The sequence below is a fragment of the Protomyctophum parallelum genome (genome assembly GCF_964188405.1).
Source record: "Protomyctophum parallelum genome assembly, chromosome: 5".
Classification (NCBI taxonomy): Eukaryota; Metazoa; Chordata; class Actinopteri; order Myctophiformes; family Myctophidae; genus Protomyctophum; species Protomyctophum parallelum.
In genome coordinates this window covers 20,976,132-21,001,373 of record NC_139702.1, presented here as the reverse complement: position 1 = coordinate 21,001,373, position 25,242 = coordinate 20,976,132, and the positions used below count along the sequence as shown (strand labels likewise).

At 42.3% G+C, this 25,242-nt stretch overlaps 1 protein-coding gene across 3 annotated transcripts in view; it reads left to right on the top strand.

The window, feature by feature from the left end:
• rptor (regulatory associated protein of MTOR, complex 1) overlaps window positions 1-25,242 on the top strand; it is a 167,186-nt gene that overhangs the window by 102,043 nt on the left and 39,901 nt on the right. For all 3 annotated transcript variants that reach the window (XM_083765717.1, XM_083765716.1, XM_083765715.1), the window contains exons 13-21: window positions 5,329-5,412; window positions 6,310-6,420; window positions 7,073-7,147; window positions 7,565-7,630; window positions 10,597-10,793; window positions 13,114-13,249; window positions 13,720-13,840; window positions 14,352-14,498; window positions 17,337-17,492. In XM_083765717.1, the coding sequence (XP_083621843.1) occupies window positions 5,329-5,412; window positions 6,310-6,420; window positions 7,073-7,147; window positions 7,565-7,630; window positions 10,597-10,793; window positions 13,114-13,249; window positions 13,720-13,840; window positions 14,352-14,498; window positions 17,337-17,492 (1,093 nt within the window). The remainder of the gene's footprint in view (window positions 1-5,328; window positions 5,413-6,309; window positions 6,421-7,072; window positions 7,148-7,564; window positions 7,631-10,596; window positions 10,794-13,113; window positions 13,250-13,719; window positions 13,841-14,351; window positions 14,499-17,336; window positions 17,493-25,242) is intronic.

Genomic DNA, 25,242 nt, shown 5'->3' with positions numbered 1-25,242 from the left:
TACAAATATGGAAAAGTGTATGCAAAGAACATGATTTTGCAAGATATATGCATCCCTGCTTGTTTTTCTAAAGTGCTCTTGATGTTTACACAAGATTCTGACCTCACACTGTAGGAGTAAAGAAAATCAAAGGCTGATACGCATCCACTAATATATTGTACATGGACATACTGTACTGTACAAGTGTAGATAATCACATAAGCACACAGTTGCATAATAAGTGACATAAGAGTTCTGCAAATCTGCACATTTAAACAAGTTTCTTGTTGTCCTATCTGAACTCGACAGTCAGAAGAGATTAATTACCCCCCAAAAAGGAGAGCGCAAATATAATCCACCAGTAGCTTTAGTAAGAATGAACGAGAAGAGGAAAGATTCACCAATGTGTTACCTTGATAACGACTATTCCACCCATAAAAGATAAACCGTATTGTATGATGGGAGATCACCTCTTGAGATGTTATATTAAAGAGTATTTATTAGCAATGCACATTATTATTCTATTTGTCCAAGGCAAATGTATGCACTCACCAGGTACATACAGCTCCATCTCAATGAATTAGAATATTGTGTAAAAGTTATAGTCATATATTCTCAATTCATTGTGCATAAAGTGAAGTATTTAAAACCTTTTTTTGTTTTAATCTTGATGATTATTGCGTACAGGTCATGAAAATCACAAAATCCTATCTCAGCAAATTAGAATATTTTACGAGACCACTAAGAAAAAGATTTCATAAACGAGAAATGTCGACCATCTGAAAAGTATATTACCTAATGTATGCAGTTAATACTTGGTCTGGGCTACTTTTGAACATATTATTTCATCAATGAGGTGTGCATGGAGGTGATCAGCCTTTGTCACTATTGAGGTGTTATGGAAGCCCAGGTTTGCTTTGATAACGGCCATAAATGCATTTGTATTGTTGAGTCTCATGTCTCACACCCTCCTCTTGACAATACAACCTAGAATCTCTGTGGGGTTCAGGTCAAGCCAGTTCGCTGGTCAGTTAAGCACAATAATACCATGGCCAGTAGTTACTAGTACAGTACTGTAGTTTTGGCACTGTGAGCAGGTGCCAAATCGTGCTGGAAAGGAAAATTAGCATCTCCATGAAGCTTGTCAACATACTGAAGCAATGTACTCTCTCTCTCTGTGTAAGTAGCAGGCAACAGTGCAACACTATCTCTCTCTCTCTCTCTGTTTCTGGCACAACGGCGCCACTTTTGCCCCTACTGGTACTCTGGTACTGGTGACATAGTCCCATAGGGACATTGCTGTTCCTTGGAGTGATTGCACCACTCAAAAAGATGGCTGTGTTGAAACCATTGTTATGTTTTCACTGTCAGTGGATCAACACCAGCAGATAACATGGCCAAAATCATCACTGTGTTTTGTCAACTCCAGAGTCTCAACACAAACATCTATTATGATATTATACAGCACTGTGTGCCTCTGTACATTGACAAGCTTTATGTTATTGCTGATCTTCCTTTTCAGGCAGTACTTGGCACCTGCCCACAGAGCCAAAACTACTACTAGTTTCCAGCCTGTTTTCTCAACTCACTGTTTTCTGCAAGACATTACTCTATAAGGCATATCTCTAAAACTGGTGGGTCAAACGGAACAACCAATATGTCAATTTGAAGCTATGATTCCCTGCTTTAATGTTCCAATGGCAGTACCTCAGTCAAATTTGGCCGCAATTGATGTGCTGACCATGGTACAGTATTACTGTGCTTAAAGGGTAAGACCATTTATTTAGAGGTTTGGGTTGTTTTCTTACCTTTATTATGGGCAAACTAGTCCATTCCATGAATTATTTCGCTCCGTTGTGGTGTTTATTAGCAATTTAAGAAATTAAAATAAAATAAAAATAGGGTCTCATTGACTTCCATTGTAATGGGAAAACATCTCTCAAAGTCACTGTTTTGGCACATAAACGAACGCAACAAAAGCTGATTCTGACAATTCAGGAAAACTCATGCAGTTTTATTTTTTTGTCTTGTTTTGACTAATTTGTGTAGAAAAAAGATCCGGTAGGTATGCCTACGCCGACCAACATCACATGTTGAGTAAAAAACTTTCTGATTGGTCCAAATCTGTACACCCACTCCTGAAGCGTATTGGAATGCCGTTGAGCCACTACGGTGATGTAAACAAACAGAGATTTGATGTTTGATGTCTAAAAACATGCACAATGGACGTGTTTGAGGGAGACACTTTAGAAGACAGAAGTGTCTGTGTCTGGGACTGCTCGTATGCGAGGCTGCAGCTGGGTGCATCTCAAACAGCGTGGCGACTTATTACACGAAACCTCGCAAGATGTCCCTGCGAGAGTTGGGAACGCCGCAGTACTGCTTCAGTATTTTTCCAACCAAAATAGTAACTTTATAAATCTATCTTAAAAGACGAAAATAAACCTGCATGAGTTTTCCTGATGTCATAAACTGTCAGAATCAGCTTTTGTCGTGTTCGTTTATGTGCTAAAATAGTGAATTTGAGAGCTGTTTCCCCATTACAATGGAAGTCAATGAGACCCTATTTTTTATTTCTTAAATTGCTAATAAATAACATGTATGTGTAAATATAATTAAGTCTCCCAGCGATTTTCTTACCGTAAATCGCTCTGAATTAAGACCGTCTGCTAAATGCTTAAAGGCGTAGTGAAATGAAAAAGACGTTTTTCACACTTTTAGACCATATCCGTGGTCATCATATGGGCATACCTAACAATGGATGCCAAAAAAATTGTCAAATTCTCATTTCTGTGTGTTTTTATATCAAAAGTCCATAAAAGATTGTTTTATTTATTTATTAAAACGTGCTGCGTGATGACGTGTAGAGATACACATCGATAAAAGCCAATAAAAATGAAGCTCACCCGTTTAATTCCCCATATCGGCGCATCCGTGCAGCACAGCTGCTACTGATTACAGAAATCCTCCGTTTTTATTACCATTCAAGATAACATCCAGATTCCAGACAGTGTATTACTCGGTTTCAACTTAATCATCACACTAAAATATGTATCTGAAAACATAGGGTAGAAATAAGCCACATAACAGTAAACTGGTACAGCTGGCTAACCATCTGATTTGTAAACAAACACACACCACGCTGCTGCGTATAGCATAGCTACCGTCCCTAGCTACCGTCCCATCGCCTGAAGGGATGCGACGCTCTGATTGGTTCAGAAACTTCAGACCGGTGTTTCATGTTGAACTTGAAACCGTCGGAAATGGTGATCAATTTATTTAGACGTTTCAGTTTCCCTACACCTCTAAATTGATAAATTGTTACAGCAGTTATTTTAAGTTTGTGGTATTAACTGTTGCTTTTTGAGTGGTGCAACCACTCCTACAACCAGCATGCAATGTCCGTGTACCTGTACCTATGTGGCCATGAGCACGAGTATATGACTTATTAGTACCAGTAGGGGGCACCAGAAACAGAGAGAGGGATAGTGGCTGCTCTGTTGCCTGCTAATGAGAGACAGAGAGAGGTGGGGGGGGGGGGGGAGGAATTGCACCACTCAGTTCACACGGGTGTGATTTTTTTTTTTTTACCATTGGACTCTTCATAGCAGTTATGACTTTACTCGTGAATGGCTCAGTAATCATCTTAGAACTCTCTCACACAGACACTCATACACACACATGTACAGTACATACAGTACACACATTCCCACGTTCTTCCCTAGGGGGGCGGAGATAACCCTGGCATTGGATTTTCCCCGGTTTCTAACTGAGCATGGGGCGATGCTCGCTTGGTTTTGGTCACAGAATGTGCTAATAACATTACTGTTGATGAAAATAGCTAAGAGTTGTGTGGGTGTGAAAGAGTATATTAATCCCGGTGTTTGCGTAGGCGGGCATTGAGGAATCCACCGCTCCCCTCCATATGGTTGTTCCGCACAAAACACAGTGTGGGACTGTCCACATGGGGATACACCAATGTCCGGCTGGCACATGGTTACTGTAGCATCTGCCTATACTATTCATATTAGTTTTAAATCAACAAACGGTAGCATAGCATCCAAGATGAGCAAGCCACCCACACACACACACACACACACGCACTATGGAGTAAACAAGTGCATCCTTACTGGTGCCAATATCTTTCAGGAGTGGTGGGAGAGCCACCTGTCTCATGCTACCTCTCCTTCCTCTTGTCCCTCCGCACCTCTTCTCCCTCCGCCTGAACTCACTCAGCTTGAATATAGCCAAATTCTTTGAGACGCTCATTTTGGCCCACATTAAATGAACATCCCTGCCTTTGGACCAGCACCAGCTTGCCTAGCGGGTAACCAGATCAGCAGAGGATGCCATCAGCCTTGCCGTCATCACTGACTGCCCTGGATCACCTGGGCAGTCAGTGATGGAAATACCAGACACGTTCAGCTATGCACTCACACTTATGTCGCACCGCCCGATCCGACCAATATGCCCATATATGGAGATCTGTATACATACTGTATGACAACCTGGTGTTCTACCAACCATCTCATTCTTACCAAATAAGAAGACCAAAAGGTTTGTGGTGGACTTTAAGGAGAACAAATCCTGACACATTGTTCATAGACGGTGAGTCTCTCTGGCTCATACTTTATGGGGGTGCACCTCCACTGTCATCAAGAAGGCACAACAAATTATTTTAAATAAATGCATATGTTTTGTTAAATTCAGGGAGTGCCATTGCAATTTCATGTTGTTGTTACAGTATCTTACACAGCAGTTCAATGACTATAAAGATACTTCTTTGTCCCACAGTTCTCCCCCACTCCTCCCACCCCCACATGTGTCCTGTCCATGTGTTAACATCCCGATCGCCCCGGGGTTATTTAATCCATTAAATCATAGCACCCTGCGATTTATAGTAGCGGAGCAACTTTACTGACCAGATGTTCTCCTAGATGTAGCCAAAACACTCTAGAGGCGATCGACAACAACGCAATGTATGATTAAATCTACCGCGACTAGCGACGGGACCACAGTGGGCCGTCTAATACATGACCTTTTTTTTTAATTAGACGTTATGATTTAGATCAGGAGTTATTAACGTTTTAAGATTTTTGGTCTCGTCGGCTAAACGGGGGGAACATTTTCGATGACGTCCCGCTGTTGCGCAACATTGAGTGTTGCACAACAGGCGCTCCCAGGCTATGGAGCGATGCGATCGGTTTTGATATCAATAACCTCCGTCTTTTTGATCAATCTTCGTCCTGGGAGCTGGGTGTTACTGATTGAAAGGACGGTGAACTTCGTCCTGGGTGATCAGGGTGTTAATTTGGGCTCCATTGACACCTCTCCCATGCTCTCTTTCAGGTCCTCCTCAGTCAGGTGCATCGGCTGCGGGCTCTGGATCTATTGGGTCGGTTCCTGGACCTGGGGCCCTGGGCTGTCAGTCTGGTTAGTTCACACACAGTACACGTACAGTACATTAGAAAGGGCTTAGTACACATTGTACATCTAGCCATATTTAGGAAAAATTAGTAGTTAGCCTATTGTTCAAAAACAGATGATAATTCTGAATGTTCTGTTTTTGTAGGTGAACATCTCAACTCAAGATAGTTAGTTATGACAATATCGTTTAGTGGAATCTCTTATTGTTTTATGCCAACATTGTAGTAGCACTGTTTTATTTTTGGTGTTACATTTGACCTCTTGCTGGTATTCAATCTTGATTTACTACATATACAGTACATGCATGCAAATTTGGAAACGTACTTGTACTTACCTGTATAGTTTTGATGATCAAAGGATAAACAAACAAACAGTTGAAAGATCTAATTGAAATACCTATGTTACGTTCACGTTCATTTACATTCATGGATCTGAAAAGATTGCCACTCTGTGGGTTGTTTGTCTGGTCGGTACAGACTCTGAAGGACTAGTAACTTTAGAGAGAGAAAAAAGCTAAAAATTCATGATAAAAAAACTTGTGTGTTGTCCACTTTTGTACTTAATTCTAGTAAATAATATAAGTTGCAGCAAATGTGTTTCAATCTAATATTTAACACAGAGTTCTATGGTGACAAATGTTTTGTGGCATATACGAAAGCCACAGAAATTAATTCATACCACCCAGTAAACTGGAAAAGAGGCATATGCGCAACTCAAAGCTCAAAAGTCGGCAATGGTCATTTTCAATCTCCCTCCCAGCTTGTGCTCCTAAATTGCTTTTGTGGGCTCATACATTTTTCATTCCTTTGGCAGGGGGTTCCAGCCACTAGGTCTGGAACCTGATAGTTCTGTGGACAGCTAGTGGTTAATGAATACTCTTGTTGTGTGTGTATTCCTGTGCAGGCCCTGTCCGTTGGGATCTTCCCTTATGTGTTAAAGCTGCTCCAGAGCTCAGCCAGAGAACTACGGCCGCTATTGGTCTTTATCTGGGCTAAGATCCTGGCTGTCGACAGTGTAAGTTCTACATTATGCTCATGCATGTGCAAGCTCATACTCGTACATTGAAACAAGTGATCAGCAATTCAGTTTGAAAGTTACTTCGTATGAAGTCATGTTAGTATTGTTGGGGTTCATGCGATGCATATATTGAGCACTTTGCAATTTGACACGCCAGTATTATTGATTGACCAAAAAGGTGTGTGTGTGTGTGTGTGTGTGTGTGTGTGTGTGTGTGTGTGTGTGTGTGTGTGTGTGTGTGTGTGTGTGTGTGTGTGTGTGTGTGTGTGTGTGTGTGTGTGTGTGTGTGTGTGTGTGTGTGTGTGTCCGTCCGCACAGGCATGTTCTTCTGTGCACACATAAGTATGCGACTGTGTGTGCATGTGTGTCCGGTTGTGCATGTATACTGTACGTGCGGTACATTTCAGCATTCTTCAACTACTGAGGCTGAAACTTTCTCATTGGAAAAAGTCAGAGTTGTCTCATCAGTATTCAGTATTCATCCAGTGTTTTGGTAGAGCAGCCATGGAGGAATATAGAAATACTCCCAGTGGAAGGAATGACAGGGATGCTGTGTGAATGCATGACGAGTGACCTTGAGCTATTCACCAAGACATCCGTGTAGAAAGTGAGCTCTCCCATCTCTTATTTCATCTCTCCCTGTCTACAGTCATGCCAAGCTGACTTGGTGAAAGACAATGGCCACAAGTACTTCCTCTCTGTGTTGGCTGACAACTACATGCCAGTGAGTATATGCAATTTGTTGTATATTAATACATGTATCCCTTCACTAATGTCACATTTGTGACATTAAAAAACTGTTCACAAGTAAGAGAATGTAATCCCTGAAAGAAAAAAATAAGAAAAAACCCCCCCTCAGGATCCAGGCCACCACCTCTTCAGGTGATCATTCACAGAGACCCAATTCTACGTCTCTAATTAATGACTCCTTCGCACCATGTGCTGTTGATAGCTCCAAGCTTAACCGCAACGCTCACCTCCTCGCCCACACTAACGGATGAAAACAAATTATTTACGAAACAGTGTGTTTCTACTGTTGTGAGAATTCCATTTTAGGGGTATGTGCCACCATTTTATATTTGGAATTCATACAGTACAGCACATTAATTCTGGATTCCCAATGTGTATTTTTCTATTTTAGGCTGAACATCGCACTATGGCTGTCTTCATATTGGCTGTTATTGTCAACAGTTACAACACTGGACAGGTACAGTAGATGTGGACTGTTTGTTTTTGTGTGTCTGTCTGTTTTTGATTCAGCCTGTGATTCGGAGAGGTTTCCCTTGGATATAGTTTTCATATTTACTGTGTGTGTGTGTGTGTGTGTGTGTGTGTGTGTGTGCAAAACTGAATGCTTTTAGTGGGTTTATGCACAGATGCAAGGTTGCCAGTTAACTTGCAAGAGATGGGATGTTCCAATTAATTAATTTACCGCTGTAACCACGGCCAGTTAATATGAGGCGAACAGTCACTTTGAGAGGCACGAGCATTTCTTGCTCGTGCCTCTCGTCTGTTGCTTGTAACGGAGAGTGGTTATGTGACAGCTCTGCCACTGACAGGATAGTGTATAATCTCAGCATTCCCCACTTTCTCTATGGTGACATTTGATCACTATCGACAGCCACACTACCGGTTCTTGGCCCTTGTTTTTAATCCCAGAAGCCGTTGTGCCTGAAACTGTTAATGAAATCTGTTGGAGAGCACTCATAACACAATTGAATAACATAATGAGACAGACACAATTCAGACTTTCTGAAGTATCAGAATTGTATTCTATTTTAAGTATTTGAATACCTGGAGCCAGTGTCAAGCATTACAAGGGAACACTCATACTACTGACTCAACACAAATCAGTCAGACTTTAGCTTAAATAATTTCACCCACTCCGTCAGGGAGAGTAGGTGGGTCTTATCACAGTGTCAACAGTGGAAAGACCCTTTTCTCAGTCCATTTCTGAACCACAGGTCAAATGTCAACAAAGATAGACAGCACAGATAAACACAAAACAGGATTGGCACGGGAGACAAGAATTCACATGAGTTCTTCCTTAAATGAATAACGGCTTAGTGTATTCCAAATTGCCTCATCAACACCAATTGACTGTCCAAGAGACCAGTGTAAAGATGATGTAGCTGCTTGTTTAGTGGAATTCTGGCACACATAACACACACCTCATTAAAGCTGGCATAATTCACATTCGCGCTCTAAAGTATTTACCGGTCTCTAAAATGTAACTTGGGGCCAGCCCTCGCACGGCTTTAAATCTTAAAATCAATTCTAAAATGTACTGGCAACCAATAAAGGGAGGCCAGTACTGGAGTAATGTGTTCACACCTCCTAGTGTTGGTCAAGAGTCTTGCTGCAGAATTTTGAACATGTTGCAGGCAGGCAATGGCTTTTTTTGTCCAGAATACAGGGTGTTACAGTAGTCTAGGTGTGAAGAAAAAAAAGCATGACTGTACAACCTTTGTTATTTGGGCATCAAAAGAGAGGTTAGAATCGAACCACACACCCAGATTTCGGGCTGTGGTTTTTACATTGTTTGTTAGGCTGCCTAGCTGTGTCTGGATGAGGGTGGTGGAGTTTGGGGGGCCGAATAGGAGGACTCAGCCTTTAATATCTGAGAGACATGCATGAATACTGAGCATTTGCAATGGTGTGTGTGTGTGTGTGTGTGTGTGTGTGTGTGTGTGTGTGTGTGTGTGTGTGTGTGTGTGTGTGTGTGTGTGTGTGTGTGTGTGTGTGTGTGTGTGTGTGTGTGTGTGTGTGTGTGTGTGTGTGCACCTTGCCTGTCAGCACCGTTACATTATGTCAAATGAGCTACAGTATGCGGCTATGCGCGCACACAGAAACCAACATTCTTCCTCTGCCACGTCCCTGTGTTTACTTAATGTTTGTGCTGTACCTCTCATTGGCCCATGAATTATAGATGTTCCACGGAGAGACGCGCTCCCCCTCCTCTTCTCGTTTCCATTATACACGCCTCGTGCCTTAAGACGACGAAGCTCATTACTGTGGTATCACTAGCTTCGGCTTGTTCAGAATATGTCACAAAGCACCAGCATCTTAATATGCCAACTCTGAGGGTTCAGGACGAAGGAGATGGGTGGGGGGGTGGGGGGGTTGGGATCTTACAATGTGGAAGAAAGGAGAGAGAGTGCGGGGGGGCGAGAGTCAGCAGTCGTACACAAAGGGCGCATGGTGCTTTGTCGATACTGATCAAAGATGTGTTGTTGAGAGCCTCAATTCAATGGGAGGCCTTGGGGGGGGGGTTTCAGCATACAAAATTCCATTGTTTTGCTGTTCATATGTGAGGTGTTATGTAAGAGATTTTCATGTCTGCTAATGAGAGGAATGGAAGAGAACTTCTTCAGAGACGATGCATTAAATTGACCTCAGTGACCTGAGGAACACATTATACAGTTATATGCAGAAATAAGCTTTTCTAGCACTTCCAGGGTTAGTACGCTGTTGTAAGTCTGGTTGCCAGGTCCGTTGGGGCCCAAGGAATCCCAGGGGGCCCGTCAGCAGGCAACACAGTTGCTCCAATTTGGCAAAGGAAAAATAATGAATTGAAAATTGTCATTCATTCATTCATTCATGCACCAAACCTGGCACACACTCTTTATGGGTCTGCCATGACAATAGTCACACAAGGCACCACATGTGCCCACAGGCGTCACAGGCACACTGTTGCTCCAATTTGCACAAAACATGCCACAAACACTGTTCAGGGGTCTGCTCTGACAACAGACACACCAGGGGTTGTACAACCCAGCTTACTGTGTAAGTGGCCACATTGTGCAATCCAGCTTACTGCTATCTGAGGCCCCCAGGGGCCACATGTTGCACAACAAACTTGGCAGAAACACTGTTCAGGGGTCTGGCATAATAACAGTGTTATTGCAGTGTTTAACATTCAAATGGCCACAACGTGATGAACATTGCTCTTATCAGCGCAATACATGACTGGATTGGAAGATTTGAATATGCACATTTTCTGCTGAATACTGCTGCCCACATCAGTAACGCGACATCCTCAATACTGCATCTCTTAAACTCTCCTCTTATCGACTAACCTAACCACTGGTCTCTGTCTCTTAACCTGCACAAACTACTCCATTTTTGTCTTCACCCTTTGATTTCTCTATTGTCCCCACCCCCCCAACTCAGGAGGCATGCCTGCAGGGCAACTTGATAGCCAACTGTCTGGAGCAGTTGTCAGATCCTCACCCCCTGCTCCGCCAGTGGGTGGCCATCTGCCTGGGACGCATTTGGCAGAACTTTGACTCTGCCCGCTGGTGTGGAGTCCGGGACAGTGCCCACGAGAAGCTCTACATCCTGCTCTCTGACCCCATTCCTGAGGTGAGGTGGTCACTGAATATTCACCCGTCAAGTGTGTTCCCAGGCAAGCGGAAAGTCCTCTCCTACACTTCAACATCTATCCAAAATCGTGCCGCACACATGCATATGGAGCAGATCCCACAAAGCCTTTGAACCACATAACATCACAATGATCGCCGTCTGATTTGTGTTGGGCAAGGACCAGAGGGACAGTGAGACAGAGTTCGCCCCGACGTTCACCCAGATGCTTGGTGCCACAAACAAGCAACAGCGTTGGTTTGGCAAGAGTGAACCTTGGCTCGACACACACATACACAGTCACACCACAGTCTCTCACACACACACACACACACACACACACACACACACTCACACACACACACACACACACTGTGTTTCCCTACCCAGTTGTTTTACATAAAGTAGTAGCACTATGCTGTAGGTTTTTGTTAACCGTTTTCCCAACGCTGAAAAAAAAACACCATCTTGGTTGCGCGTGTGTGCACGCGCACATACTCTTTCAGACGCTTTAGTCCCCAAATCCCCCTCTCAGGCGGCATTTCTGGTCAAAACAATGCTTATTGCACGGAGCCTGGCGGTCGCAGTAATGGCGTCGGCCTGTACTTCTCATGCTCAAGGCAGAGAATAACAACCGGTCGAGAGTCAACACACTAGCCTGGTTAATAAACCAGACCGAATCAGCCGTTGGCAAAAATAAATTGCCTGCCGGCGGATTACGGTCTGGAGAGGCTCAATTGTACGCCCATTTCCTACACCAGAGAAATGGGGCGGCCAATCGGGACACGGTATGCAATATGGGCGGGCTTTGGTACAGTGACTTTCAATGCTTGAGACCTTTGACTGACAGTAGCTCTGACCAATTGCGTCAAAGAGAAAATGTTTCAACCCGCTCCCCTGGAAATGAAATCCAAGCTGAGCCTCCCCAGACTAATATCCCGCGGTCCGTGCGATATTAGTCTGGTTTATTAACCAGGCTATCAACACACACCATTAAGCTGACACAACATCCGGTCGCTGTGTTTTGGATCTTCAAAATAAGGGTTGAACGGGGCGATATCCTGGCATATAGTAATCATTCTTTAATTAATCGCCGCAGGGACTGTGTTGCATTGTAGCCCGATGGCACAGTCTGATCTAAATTCCGTCCACAAATGCATCTCCCCAAAACAAAAATGTTTGGAACAGTGCAGGTATTTCCTGTCTCTGGCATTAGCAGCAGCAGCAGCAATGTAAACACAGAACAATTGCAATATATAAACTAGGATGCTCTACATTTATTCTTCACATTGTAATCTCCAAGCATAGTGTTGTACAAAACAGGATAATGGAACCATAGAAATAATGAGGGTATTGAACTGAATTTCCTGAATTTCCATTCATAACAACAATGTGCTTCCACATCAAACCTGGAAGAGAAAGTAATCATTCGATGGAGACCTCTGTGACACATTTATTTGGTATGAAGTTGCATTGGTTATGTGGTTCGCATAGCAATAAGCATCAACAAGGTATGTGGTTGTGAAAACCTGTCTACACTTGCACTGTAGCTGCAAAAAAGGCCAAATGTGTGAACTCACGGGTCACAAGTTGTGACCTGTGTATGGGGAGAACGCAACAAATGTTTGTGTAGGTTTAGTGCTAGTGTAACTTGCCCAGCATTCAGCATTTTAAGACTGGTCCACTTGTTAGTTTTAAAATACAAAATTACTATTGCTTTTTGGTGAGGTCTGGTATGGTAGACTTATCATCTCGTTCGGTCACTTCATGCATTGGCATCTGCTCATACTGTACGTCTGCACCTCTAAGGCTTCAGGTGTCTCTGTGTGTTTCTGTTCCTAGATGAAGGAAGAATAAAGATAGAAGATGCATGGGGGACGAGGAATAGAGAGATCAAGGTTACATAGAGTAAGCGGAGAGGCTGTAATTAAGTTTGAGCGGAACCATGCCAGGTTCTACCCCAAGAGGACAATGTTATTTTCTCATCGTGTACAACTTGCTAAACCAATAATAAACACGCACATGTACACTGTGCTTTTTTAATTTTGCCCTATAAACGTATTATTTTGTGCTGATATATTCTGTTGAGATTTATTGTTGTGGTGAATTAGATGTTCTCCACAATGTTGTATGTACTGCTGTACATTTCCAATTAGATGTACCTGTAGTGGGTGATGTTGGTCCTTGAGCACCACTGATATAGCAAATGTTCAGAAAACGGGTAGGATTTAGAAGACATTTGTAGAATCGGCCTCAGGTCTTAATGGGTTAAAACGTGAATGAATGGTCATCTTGGTTGTAATGAAGTTCTGTTCTACTCTAGGTGAGGTGTGCAGCGGTCTTTGCTCTGGGCACATTTGTGGGTAATTCTGCAGAGAGAACGGACCACTCCACCACCATCGACCACAACGTAGCCATGATGCTCGCCCAACTTATCAACGATGGTAGTCCGGTTGTTCGTAAGGTACCGTAGCTGAAAGGCACACACACACACAAACTATGAACTGTAGTTAATCTTTGTCAGTCCATTAACACGTTTTAAATAGTTCATAATATCGTTGTTGTGCTGTTGTGTTTCTTGGGGGGAGGGGGAGGATTTCTATGTTAAAAAAAAAAAAGGGGCGACATAATATGCAATGACCTTTGCCATATGCTATTTAATTGTCTCCAATTAAAATAATATGTCTAAGTTAAATATAAGTTTAATTGTGCAGGACAATTAGAAAATGATGCAGTGTAAGTGAATTTAGCCGGGGAGCCAGTCACCCCACAGGTTAATCTCTATTCCTTGAGCTTTTAGGCCTGTGGCTCCCCGGCTAATTCAAGGGTCAACTGTACAGACAGACGTGTGTTTATGGGTGATTGGTCATAATCGAAATAGCTGCTACTTATTTTGTTCCTAATGTTATGCAATTGTGTGTGTGTGCTGTCTAGGAGCTGGTGGTGGCCCTCAGTCACCTCGTGGTCCAGTATGAGAGCAACTTCTGTACAGTGGCACTGCAGTTCATAGAGGAGGAGAAGAACTACACAGTGCCGTCTCCAGCCAACACTGCAGGTTCAAAGAGCATGAAAAACACAATGAACACAAACACAAAGTTGGGTTTGCGATCGTAGTGGAGATGAATGTGTGACCACTTAAAAGGTAAGCCAGCAAAGGCTGGCACTGGGTGATGCATTTAGGTAGAGAAATATTTATCTTAAAATTAATAAACATGTCTTTAAAATCTGGCAGTGAATGAGTTAAATACTAAAAATTCCTGTTGATTCTCATTCATTTGTACTGCAGACTTACAAACTCAAAACTACAAATGCACGAAACCTGTGTAGGAATATAGTAGGCTATGTAGTGTACTGTAGTGTATACAAAATAATGTAATGCTGGGAAATGTATTATTTGTCAGAAGTTATTGACAATTTTCAATTCATATTTTCTCAATTCATGCAGCTTCCCGTTGGCAGCTTGAATTGAGCAAAGCATTATTATTTTATATATTGAGCAAGCTTTTTTCTCACCTCGACCTAGATGTGATCATTCACATAGATGCTGTGCTCTTTTTGTTTTTAAGAGCCTGGTAACTTGACTCCCGTGAGGGACAGAGACAGCCCCGCCATCCCACGCCTGCGCTCAGTTAATTCCTACACCAACATCCGAGCCGCCACCACCGCCCGCAACCTCAACAAGAGCCTGCAGAACCTCAACCTCAATGAGGAAGGTAGGTGACGGATGGAGGGAGTGACTGGGCGCAGCCATCACGCAGATGCAATGCATGACAATAATTTGTGAGGACGTGGAGAATTAAATACATATCTGAGACCAATGTGACAAAGTTGCAAGGCCCCAAGATTACTTCTTTACTAATACTAATTTTAATAAGACTTCAGGTATCGCCAGCTAGGATAACGATCGATTGGTTACCGAGCCAAACGACCCTCTTACTGTACAGGTGGGATATGGGTTTCTACCACACTATGCAGTGTAAAACAGTGTAAGGAAGTGTAGATAATTCTTTTTTTAGTAAGACTGGTAACATAACAGGACATATCTATTCATTCTTAGAAATACCTGTATAGGATGATGACCTCGTCTCACCGTCACAGAGCAATTTACTAGGAAGCTTCAGTTTGATGAATTAAATTAATGAATGCAGACAAAAAAATGGGAGAGTTGTGCTCCTGGGTATATTTCTTTAGCTTGATCAATTGTAAACCGAGTATTAAAAAAGGCATTTTCTCCATCCTCATACCACCTCCCATAAATTTCAAATGCACAAATGACTGGAAAATGCTTGAGGGTCTGGCTTCACCTAGCTCGAAAGAGCCCTATGCTTTTCTGGGCATAGAGGGGCAGAACAAACTAGAGCTGGAAACAGACTTTCTATTGGTTCACCAACCTACTAGCATCAAATGTTGGATGAATGGCCCAGGCCGTAGCGTAACGGTCTGGGCACCGGACTGGTAATCCAGTCGCAGTGTGCCGCGGGTTCGACTCCCGGACCCGACACGGCCTTTACTGCATGTCATCCCCCCATCTCTCTCCCGTTTCCTGTCAGCCTACTGTCTGTCCCTTCAAAAAATCAATAAAAGGCGTAAGCCGCAAAAAAAATATCTTAAAAAAAAAAAAAAATGTTGGATGAATGAGAACTTTCTCAAGCTAAATGAGGATAAGACAGAAGTTCTTATAATCAGTTCTAGTGAACAGAAATAATCAATATTAAGCAGACTTGGCAACCGGACTGTAGAAAGTAACAGTACAGTAAAGAACCTGGGGGTTATTATTGATTCTGAATTTAATTTTAATTCACACATTAATCATGTTACCAAGATTGCCTTTTTTCACCTTAGAAATATTGCACGAATCAGAGCCTATGTGTCCTTGGACGATGCAAAAACGCTAATCCACGCCTTTGTTTTTTCTCAACTTGATTACTGCAATGCACTTTTTTCAGGACTGCCTAAGAAAACAACTGACAGATTACAACTTGTCCAAAATGCAGCAGCCAGAGTTTTAACTAGAACTAAGATGAGAGAACATATTACTCCAGTTTTGGCATCACTGCACTGGTTTCCGGTTGTTTTTATGATTGATTTTAAAATTATTTTACTTGTCTATAAAGCTCTCAATGGTCTCGCACCTTCCTACCTACATGACTGCCTGCCTAAATATGTCCCAAACCGCCCCCTAAGGTCTTCCACTGCTGGCCTGCTCGCTTTGCCTAAAAAAATGGCAACTAAAAAATACGGGGAAGCAGCTTTTTGCTTCTACGGGCCGTCTGCATGGAACAAGCTCCCACTGTACCTTCGTCAGGCAGCCTCTGTAGACATTTTTAAAGCTCAGCTCTGCTTTTAATTGATCTTTTTTTCTTTTCTTTTTTTTTGTTTTGTTTTGTTATTCATGTCCTCACTGTATTGCATTACTGCTTGTTTTTTGTCGTTGCCTTGCTTTTCTTTTATTCTCCATTATTCTGTAAAGCACTTTGAGCTGCATTTCATGTCATGAAAGGTGCTATACAAATAAAGTTTTATTATTATTATTATTACTAGCCCACCTCCCCTGCGGTTTTCGAGGCTAAGCTTCACCTTAATGTATGTTGTCAACAAACACACACTCATAAATACAAACATTCAGGGAGAGACTGGGCCAGATGGTTAAATTGACTGTGCCAACCAGGGGTTGTCAAAACTCATTCTAGGTCACAGACAGGATTGGTCAAAATGCAGACTGGCGCAGGCTGGGTTACCTTTTGTCTCTGCAGCGCGAATGCTGTAATACTGTATAGGGTATTCAGTCACAAGTTCACAACATACAAAATATGATAGGTACCATGATCTACCATCAACTGATTTGAGGTTTGTGACTGAACAAGAATATGTTAACTACACTATAGTATTATGTTTAATTTGCAGTTCATACTTTTTCAGGTGTGTACAGGAGCTTTCTACTTGTCTGTAGTGATGGTTTTTAGCCCCATGCAGTATGGATGTAGCAGTTAATCACTGTATCCATCAGTGAAACCTGGGCGACGTTTGATCCAAATGAAATCCACCATTTTGAAGGATTTCTTCAGTCAATGGCGGCCGTGACAGTGCTGGGGGAATGGCATGTGTAATTGTGTACTAGTGCACCTAGTTTCATTTGAAAGTTGCAGTAGGCTAAGTAAGTAGCCTAATATGGATGAGCAGAGCTTGTTGTGCCCTCTAGTCTAGCAGTGAATTCCGTCCCAGTTCAAGCACTGTAACACTGTAACTTTGTCCTCCATGAATACTACAATTTCCGGGCATAATCTAATTGAAAGAAACGTTTGAGCACGGCCTCTCTGCTCAACTTCAGGTTTTTGCTTCATAATGCCTCAAAACCAGCACACCTAACACACTCCTCTGTGACAGTTAAAGAACAACTGGACGTCAATATCTTTGACACCCGTAGACCTTGTGAACAATTTCTTAATTGTATGGCTTCTGTCCTCTACATTAAAATGAACATGCTTACATGGCTTATGTCGTGTGTGTGTGTGTGTGTGTGTGTGTGTCTCCCCGTGTCCGTGTCCATGCAGGTGGTCCAGCAGCCTTCTCCCCTGGTAACCTTAGCACCAGCAGCAGTGCCAGCAGTACTCTTGGAAGTCCCGACAATGACGAGTACATCCTCTCCTTCGAGACCATCGACAAGATGAGGCGGGTCTCCTCCTACTCCTCACTCAACTCCCTCATAGGTAACATCTCCTACCCCAGTGGTATTCAAACTGGGGGTCTGTGAAGGCTTTTCTGTTTTACAGGTGTGTGTGGAGGGGGCTTCCATAATCTTTCACACAACTGTACCATACGGTTAGGTTTATAACTTCTAAACATGGAAAACATGGAATGTTATTTGACTATTATGGAGATCACAATAATATAAAGCTCCTCTGTTCCATCTAAATTTATCAGTACTCCGTTGGTAGGTTTACCCCCCGCAACCACTGTACCCCCCCCCCCCCCCCCCCCCCCAACTACTGTACTCCCTGTACACCCACTACTGAGGTATCAGGAACTGTTGCCAGGGAAGAAAATGGAGGGTGGCGGGGTCGGGCAAAGGTTATTCTCTTCCCCAAGCACTTTTCCCCAGAGCAGGGAAACAATAGAGCGCATAAGGTGATCGGACCATAGACTAAAGGGCAAGAAGGATCTCGGCCTCAGACAAGAATAACAAGACAGTAGATCCGGATAGAGACTTAACATGGAAAGACCCAAAGCCACCGCCACTGAAGCCTAATAAAAGACAGCAGCGGGAACAAGAGGTGCAAAGAGCAGCACACAGTGGAATGGGGGGGACAGCATTTTATATCACTGTGAGGTGAACCGAGTGCTTTTCTTGTACACACAGACCTTAGGTCAGTCCCATGCTCTTTCCTCCTTCACAGGAGTGATTGGCATGCTACACCATGCGCCCAGACAACCAGTTTGTGTGCGAGAATGGAAACGATTAACTCGCTACAGAACTCACAGGGGAGGTGGAGGCAAGGAAGGAAACTGGGGATTCCCCTTTTTCTCTTTGTGTTACTCAGTTGAAAAGCACAATGGGAATTTAATCTTGCTCATAGATAGTAAATTATAATTTGACTTGACATGAAAACAAGTTCAGATACCATAATGAAAAGTGTTTCCTTCATTTTGTTCCTTAATGAATGTTGCCATGCTTTTAGGCACACGCAATACATAATAAGAGCTTAGTTCACACCAAGGCATCAGCTGTCTGCAGGAGAAATTGATTTAAATATGTCTTAATATTCCATAGCGCTTCACACCCCACTATAATGTATTGCCAAACTCTATTAGCATTTGCCCGTGAAAGCTTTGAGACCATGCCCAATTTCTTCTGCTTTGAAATTCAGCTTTTACACAATTGACTTTCCTTACATAACCACACAAGCTCTTTCAAAATGTACAAAGTCCCCAGAAAGTTACCCAGTAGAGAAACACAGAGGTTTTCATGCAGTTGCACTCTAGTGAGATGCGCTGTGTCATGCTGTAATTTAGGATTTATGAATTAATCTAGTATTAAATCAAAGACATAGAGGATTGCCCAGTCTCAGTTCCACAGTTAGACACAACCGTGCCAGAAGGTATCTTTCCCCACAACACTGGTTCCATGCGACACCAATTTTTTAAAATTAAAGTCTATAGGAGAAAAGCCTCCCAGTGCATTATTTTATCCACCAAATTTTGCATTCAATTTGGTTAAATGTTACGAGCTGCCCATGGGCCCAGCACACACAGGTTAAAATAATTATTGCCAAATGCCCCTTAATGGCTGAAACAAGTCCCAACTTCCCTGTTCACTTGTTTATAACTAAGGGCAGAACTGTGGAATGAAATTTTCTATTCTTCTATAAATGTCTTTTTTTTTTTTTTTTTTTTTTTTTTGTGTTGATTGTTATGCATGTCTTCAACAGCATGTTGGAGCAAGTTGAGATAAGGATAGGCACTTATAAGCTTTAAGCTTCTGCCTATGCCTTTTTGATCACAAAAGAAAAAGTAAACTGTTTTTGTGTAATGTCTCCCTCTGTAAGATCGAAATAAACTATTCATTCATTCAAATGGAAAGCTTGGTGGGCATTATACTGGAGCATATCCATACGGTTGAAGCTTTTAAAAAGTACTCAAACTTACTGTATAAAAATCATCTATGATTGCTAAACCTGTGATACTGGAAATTCTGCACTATAACTATTGATTTATTTTCATGTACAAAACAAAGAGTACGGTAATTGGAATCAGTCGGCTGTTATTTCAGTAGTCTTCTTACTGTTACAAGCAAGCACCTAATGATTTCTTTCTACTGGAAAAGTGTCTTAGCCAGCAGATCCCAAACCCATAGCACCTTGTCTAACTCAGGCATTGTGAATATCCTCTTTGACATTTGTGTTTTGCCACAGTAAGGACTTGGCTCCACTTCCACCTGTGTCAGTGGATTTGAGATGCTCGATCCCATTTTGAGGGTGGCAAATATGTGATGTACGGTCGGTTGCTTACAGTGCTCCATACGAAATGTATTTAAAATGTGCTATAAGGAGGGCTGATACTATTCTTTTACCATTTCAAGTGTTGCAGATATTAATAAATCACCACCAAAACATATTAGTCATCCTTCTAATAATTCACCAAATCTCAGACCCAAGCGTGAATCAGAAAGCATCTGACCTAACGGTCTGAAATCTGGCGTCTGTGTCTCATAACCCCAAGGTTTGTCCCATCAAATGGTAAAAAGGCTTCTGAGAAAGAATCACACTTAAGTGAAGTGACGTGACGTGACGTCATGTGGCACCCACTTTGGCACCCACTATCAACTACATGACGTCACAGTAAATGTAACTATTTTGCCATTAACTTGGCCAAAAAACGCTTAACATTTGTGCTACATACTGTAGCCAATATAAATTACATTGTGCAAGGTAACTAAATAAAGTGGACAAAAACCATAATATGGAAAGAGGAGAAGGAAGTCATCTTTATCAAATTAAATTGGCGAGAACATATGGTGCAGTATGGGAAGTAGGAGAGGGGATCGTCATCATAACATGTATGATGACCATGTATTCCCGACTTGCATCATTCACGATACCTCTCTCCGACATGGACCTGAGTAGGGCGCCCGTCTATTCATTACCTCTCTCCGACATGGACCTGAGTAGGGCGCCCGTCTATTCATTCACACCGGCTATAAAACGGCAATGAATTCTGCCAATTATTCACATCTGCACAACTCCAGCTGCAACCATTTTGCTTTACAGAAATCATCAAATTATGCATGCCATGATCGTGGCATTCAGCCGGTGAATTGTACTCCTTAACTCCTCATGTGGACTGTGCAGAGGCAGCGCAATGATTTGTCCGTGCTTCATGATATACAGTAGCATGGTGTTTAAATGGGAGAGGAAGCCATATTTCACTTCACCAACTGGCTGTTTACTGCCACAGCTAGCGGGGTAGCTAGCTGCCATCTCCAACTGTCATCCCCATAACCCACACTCTACAAAGCCTGTTCTTTTTTTTGTTTTTGAGTCGTACGTGCAGATTTGCGTAATTCATAGTAAAGATCATGTTTGTTGTCTCAGTGTCTCCGCTGTACTGGTCCTCTGGCTACAGCCTAATAATCACCTCTTCAGCACTCTCCCTCTTGCTCTGCTTGCTTTTTCTCACACATGCACGCGCATGCACGTTTCCTTCATCTTTCCCTTTTGCCCTTCTCGTCCTCTCTGTTGGCCCTGCCGCTCCACTGTCTTTCATGCAGTGCCTGTTTTATTTGTGGCTGTTTCTTTGTTGTATTGCTCTTAATCCCTTAGTACTCAAATTTGGCCTCAGATCTCACTTCTTTAGCACACAAGCTACTGCTTTGAGTCAATAGATTAGGAGCCTGGGGTCCACCTATGCTATCTATGGCATAGGCAGCTCCCGGCAGGATCCACCGGGATAATCTAGACGCAGCTGCGCGACATGAGACTAATTAATTAGAGCGACAGAGCGACTGTGTGTGTGTGTGTGTGTGTGTGTGTGTGTGTGTGTGTGTGTGTGTGTGTGTGTGTGTGTGTGTGTGTGTGTGTGTGTGTGTGTGTGTGTGTGTGTGTGTGTGTGTGTGTGTGTGTGTGTGTGTGTGTGTGTGTGTGTGTGTGTGTGTGTGTGTGTGTGTGTGTGTGTGTGTGTGTGTGTGTGTGTGTGTGTGTGTGTGTGTGTGTGCGAGCGTGTGCGTCAATTTAACAAAGATGCAGACGATCAGAAATCAGCAGAGTGATCGACGTTTGCGCTACTCTATGCCGAATTGAAGTGGACTTTTGGTTTTCTCCCTGGAAATAAAAACGTATGGGTTTCCGACGCTAATAGATTGGGAGTACATTGTCTCTGCAGTCCCTATGGCCTCTAGTTAGAGGGCAGCCTTTTTAGTACTGTGCGTAGAGAAACATAATGCTAAAAACACAACAAAAAAATGTCCTGGAGACATTGTGCATTGTCCATTGTGGTCCTATATATTAAATTCAACAACATAGCATATGAATATTTACACATTAATACATGTCATCAACAAATACAAATAGCTATATTTACAGATGAGATAAAGGGAAAACATTTAATATATTTAATTTCTCCACATTTTCAGGCCAGTTTTTAAAGAATCTTTTAATGGATGTCAGGGCATTCTGCATTATGCCACAACACTGATTGAACACTAATGCCAGGTGGCTGGGTGGTGGTGATGCACTGCCAGATAGACCTGTCACGTACGCATCTACTCCTATAACATGGCTGTTTGTTTGCATTCACCAATGCAGCGTGGTTTTGTGGCTTGTTAAATTTCTAATCCTAGGATGAGTGGGGCGAGGGAGCGCTTGGCCATCCTAGAAACTAGATTACTAGAATAATACCTATGGCTATGTCTTCACCAATGTAATAAGCATACGCGATCACATGTTTTGCGCCAGGCAGAGCGTTTCCAAAGATTTCCACAGGGGGAAGGGGGTTTCACTTTGTTGCGGTTTCAACCCCTGAAAATGCTGTTACCCGTCTAAACGGAAGGCACATCTGATATTTTATTTAGCAGTTTTCTCTGGAGACCGTCGCCCTGTATACGTGGTCTCACTTAGAGGGCAGCCTCTATGACCTCTAATTTGAGGGTGGACTCAGTACTTACTCACCGTATTATGGTCACTTTAAAGCAGGGGTGGGCAACTTTGACGATGGAGAGAGCCAATATATTTCCACACTCACGTCAGAGGGCCACAGTGCATAGTACTGTCGTAGCAAAAATAGCAGATCTACAAGCTCAAAACGCGCTGTGACACGTTTTGAGCTTGTAGATCAGCTATTTTTGCTATATTTGAATTGAAATACTGAATTATTTTTTGCTATTTATTAATTGAAATCCTGAAAAGTAACCTTTTTATTGAATGTTATGTTAATTTTATGAACTGCTAATATAACTACATTGGACACAAAAAGACAATAACATTTTAATACTAGACATTAAGTACTAGTCATGAAGTAATTAAAGCGGGTTTGGAATTGTAACAGCTGAAATCAATACTATATCAGTATTCTGATTAACATTAACATGAGGACCGCATTAAGTGAAGGTGGGGGCCGCCAGTTGCCCACCCCTGCTTTAAAGGGTGGCCTTCAGTTTGAGGACATGCAATAGAAGGATTGACCAGAGGGAGGCAGTATAGAGACCAGGATTACTGCATGTTTTTGTGAGGGTACGTACCCTAGGCCTATGGGACATGAAGAGTACACGCAAAGTAAACTCACCATAGAAAAGCACTTTCGCCAACCCCACCTACGGTATGGGCGTTGATATTAAAATGATTTGTTGGGAATAACCGCTTGAGTTGAATCATCTCGTTTTCACGGGGTCCACCGATTACAAAATGCATACATTTTTCATACATTTAGACACTAATTTCGGAGCAACTCAAAGCAAACTCGGAGCAAGCACTGTGTTGTATTCTTCACCTCGCCTTCCCCTTCTTTGATGAGTGCTGGTTACTAACGTTACTGGACCCCTCTAGAGAGGGGCCCAGAGTGATTCACTGCCAAAGGGTGTTACTCTTGTGCACTCCCATCAAGAAAATGGGAGGTCCAGGGGGCAAAGAGCCTCCCTTCACCCCCACCGCCGTGGTGGTACGAACAGAAAGACAAATGGAGAAAGAGACAGAGAATGAAGAGTAGATGGAGGTTTGGGGGGGCTGGGGGGTATAATGTGAGACAATAACAGCTGGATGCCGAGCATCTCCACAACCGAGACTGAAAAAAAACAAGACGGATTAAAGCTGACAGGAGAGAAAGAGAGCAAGTTAGACAGACGCAGCATATGGAGAACTGAAGGGGGGGGGGGGGGGGGGTAGAGGAGGGGGTGTCTAATTCCAAAAAACTATCATGACTGGCAGGTTGAGACCTGAAGTAAACAATGTTTACACATTGAGAATTGTTCACCGAGTCTATAGGCCTTAGCTATCGTCTCTCTCTCTCTCTCTCTCTCTCTCTCTGTAAATGTCTGTGCAGCATTGGTAAATTTGGAATCCTGCTGAGTGACAGCTCAATGGGTCATAACACCAACCCCAATTGGAAAGTGTGTTTAAAATGACAAAATAAACAAGTAAAGTAAACAAGTTGCTGTTAATATGAATCACTTTGAAAGAGCTGTATGCAGAGTGAGATGGGGGGGGGGGGGAGACTAATCATCAATACACCTGTCAATTTTAACATTAAAAAAAGAAAAACACTACTGCTATAGGCCACATTTACATGGCAACGGTCTCTAAAGAAAACATCAGTGTTAAAAGACTTAAGATTTTGATATTTAGTCGACTAAGACTACAATTTCAGATTAAATTAAATTGGACTAAAACTGAATGATGTTATTAAGACTAAATCAGAATTTGCTGTCAAAATTAACACTGCGTGCCATTGCGTTCTCACTTTTTATTCTGCATTTATTCTGCATCTGAAAGACGTCAATGTGTGAAAACGGCAAATACCCAGTCTGAGTTTTTAACCATTTCAAAAGGTGTCCCACAAGGATCAATACTGGGCCCAGTCCTTTTTAGTATTTATATACATAATATCACCTCATCTTTAAATTACTGTAGCTGTAATCTCTATGCAGATGACAGTCATTTATTGTACAGCAGAAACTTCTTTGCTTTTTTTTTACTATTTTGAAAAACATTTTTGAATAGTTCAACTAGCCAATCTACATTGACACTTTGTGAGCTTGTAGACTGGCCATTTTAACAATTCAAAAATGTTTTGCAAAATAGTAAAAAAAAAGAAAAGGCAAAGACGTTTAGGGATAAGGGGTTTAGCGGTGACGAAAATGGAGCCCATAATCTATAGACATGCAGCAGCCAATGTATCCACTCTTAAATCCCTAGACTCTGTTTATCACTCATCGATTCGATTTATTACGGATGATCGCTATGGTACTCACCATTGTATCTTATATAACAAGGTTGGATGGACCTCCCTGACAGAGAGATGAGAACTGCATTGGCAGTTCTTGTATAAAGCCATGCCATGCATCTCATCTTTTCTGAAATGGGACTCTAAACCCTACCACACCCGGTCAAGTATTTTCCCCAAATTCAAGGTACTGTACCAAAAGTTAACTCTGAACTTGGTAGATCTACTTTTAGCTTCTGTGGCCCTAATATATGGAATGACCTGCAAACGACATTAAAATTGACCACATTGGTACCCTTGAGTCGTTTTAAACCTTGGTGAGCATACAGACCCCCACAATATGTAACTGTTTTTAGATCGTTTTGAAATTTGTCTTAGCTTTTTTTTTGTAAACCTATGTTATTCACATGTATACCTTTTTGTTTTTTTCTTTTCCGGTTCTTCTGATGTATTGTGATGTTTTTCTTTATGATATTGTATTACTCGACGACACTGAAAATTAGTTTAATTTCCGGTACTCAGTGTAATTTC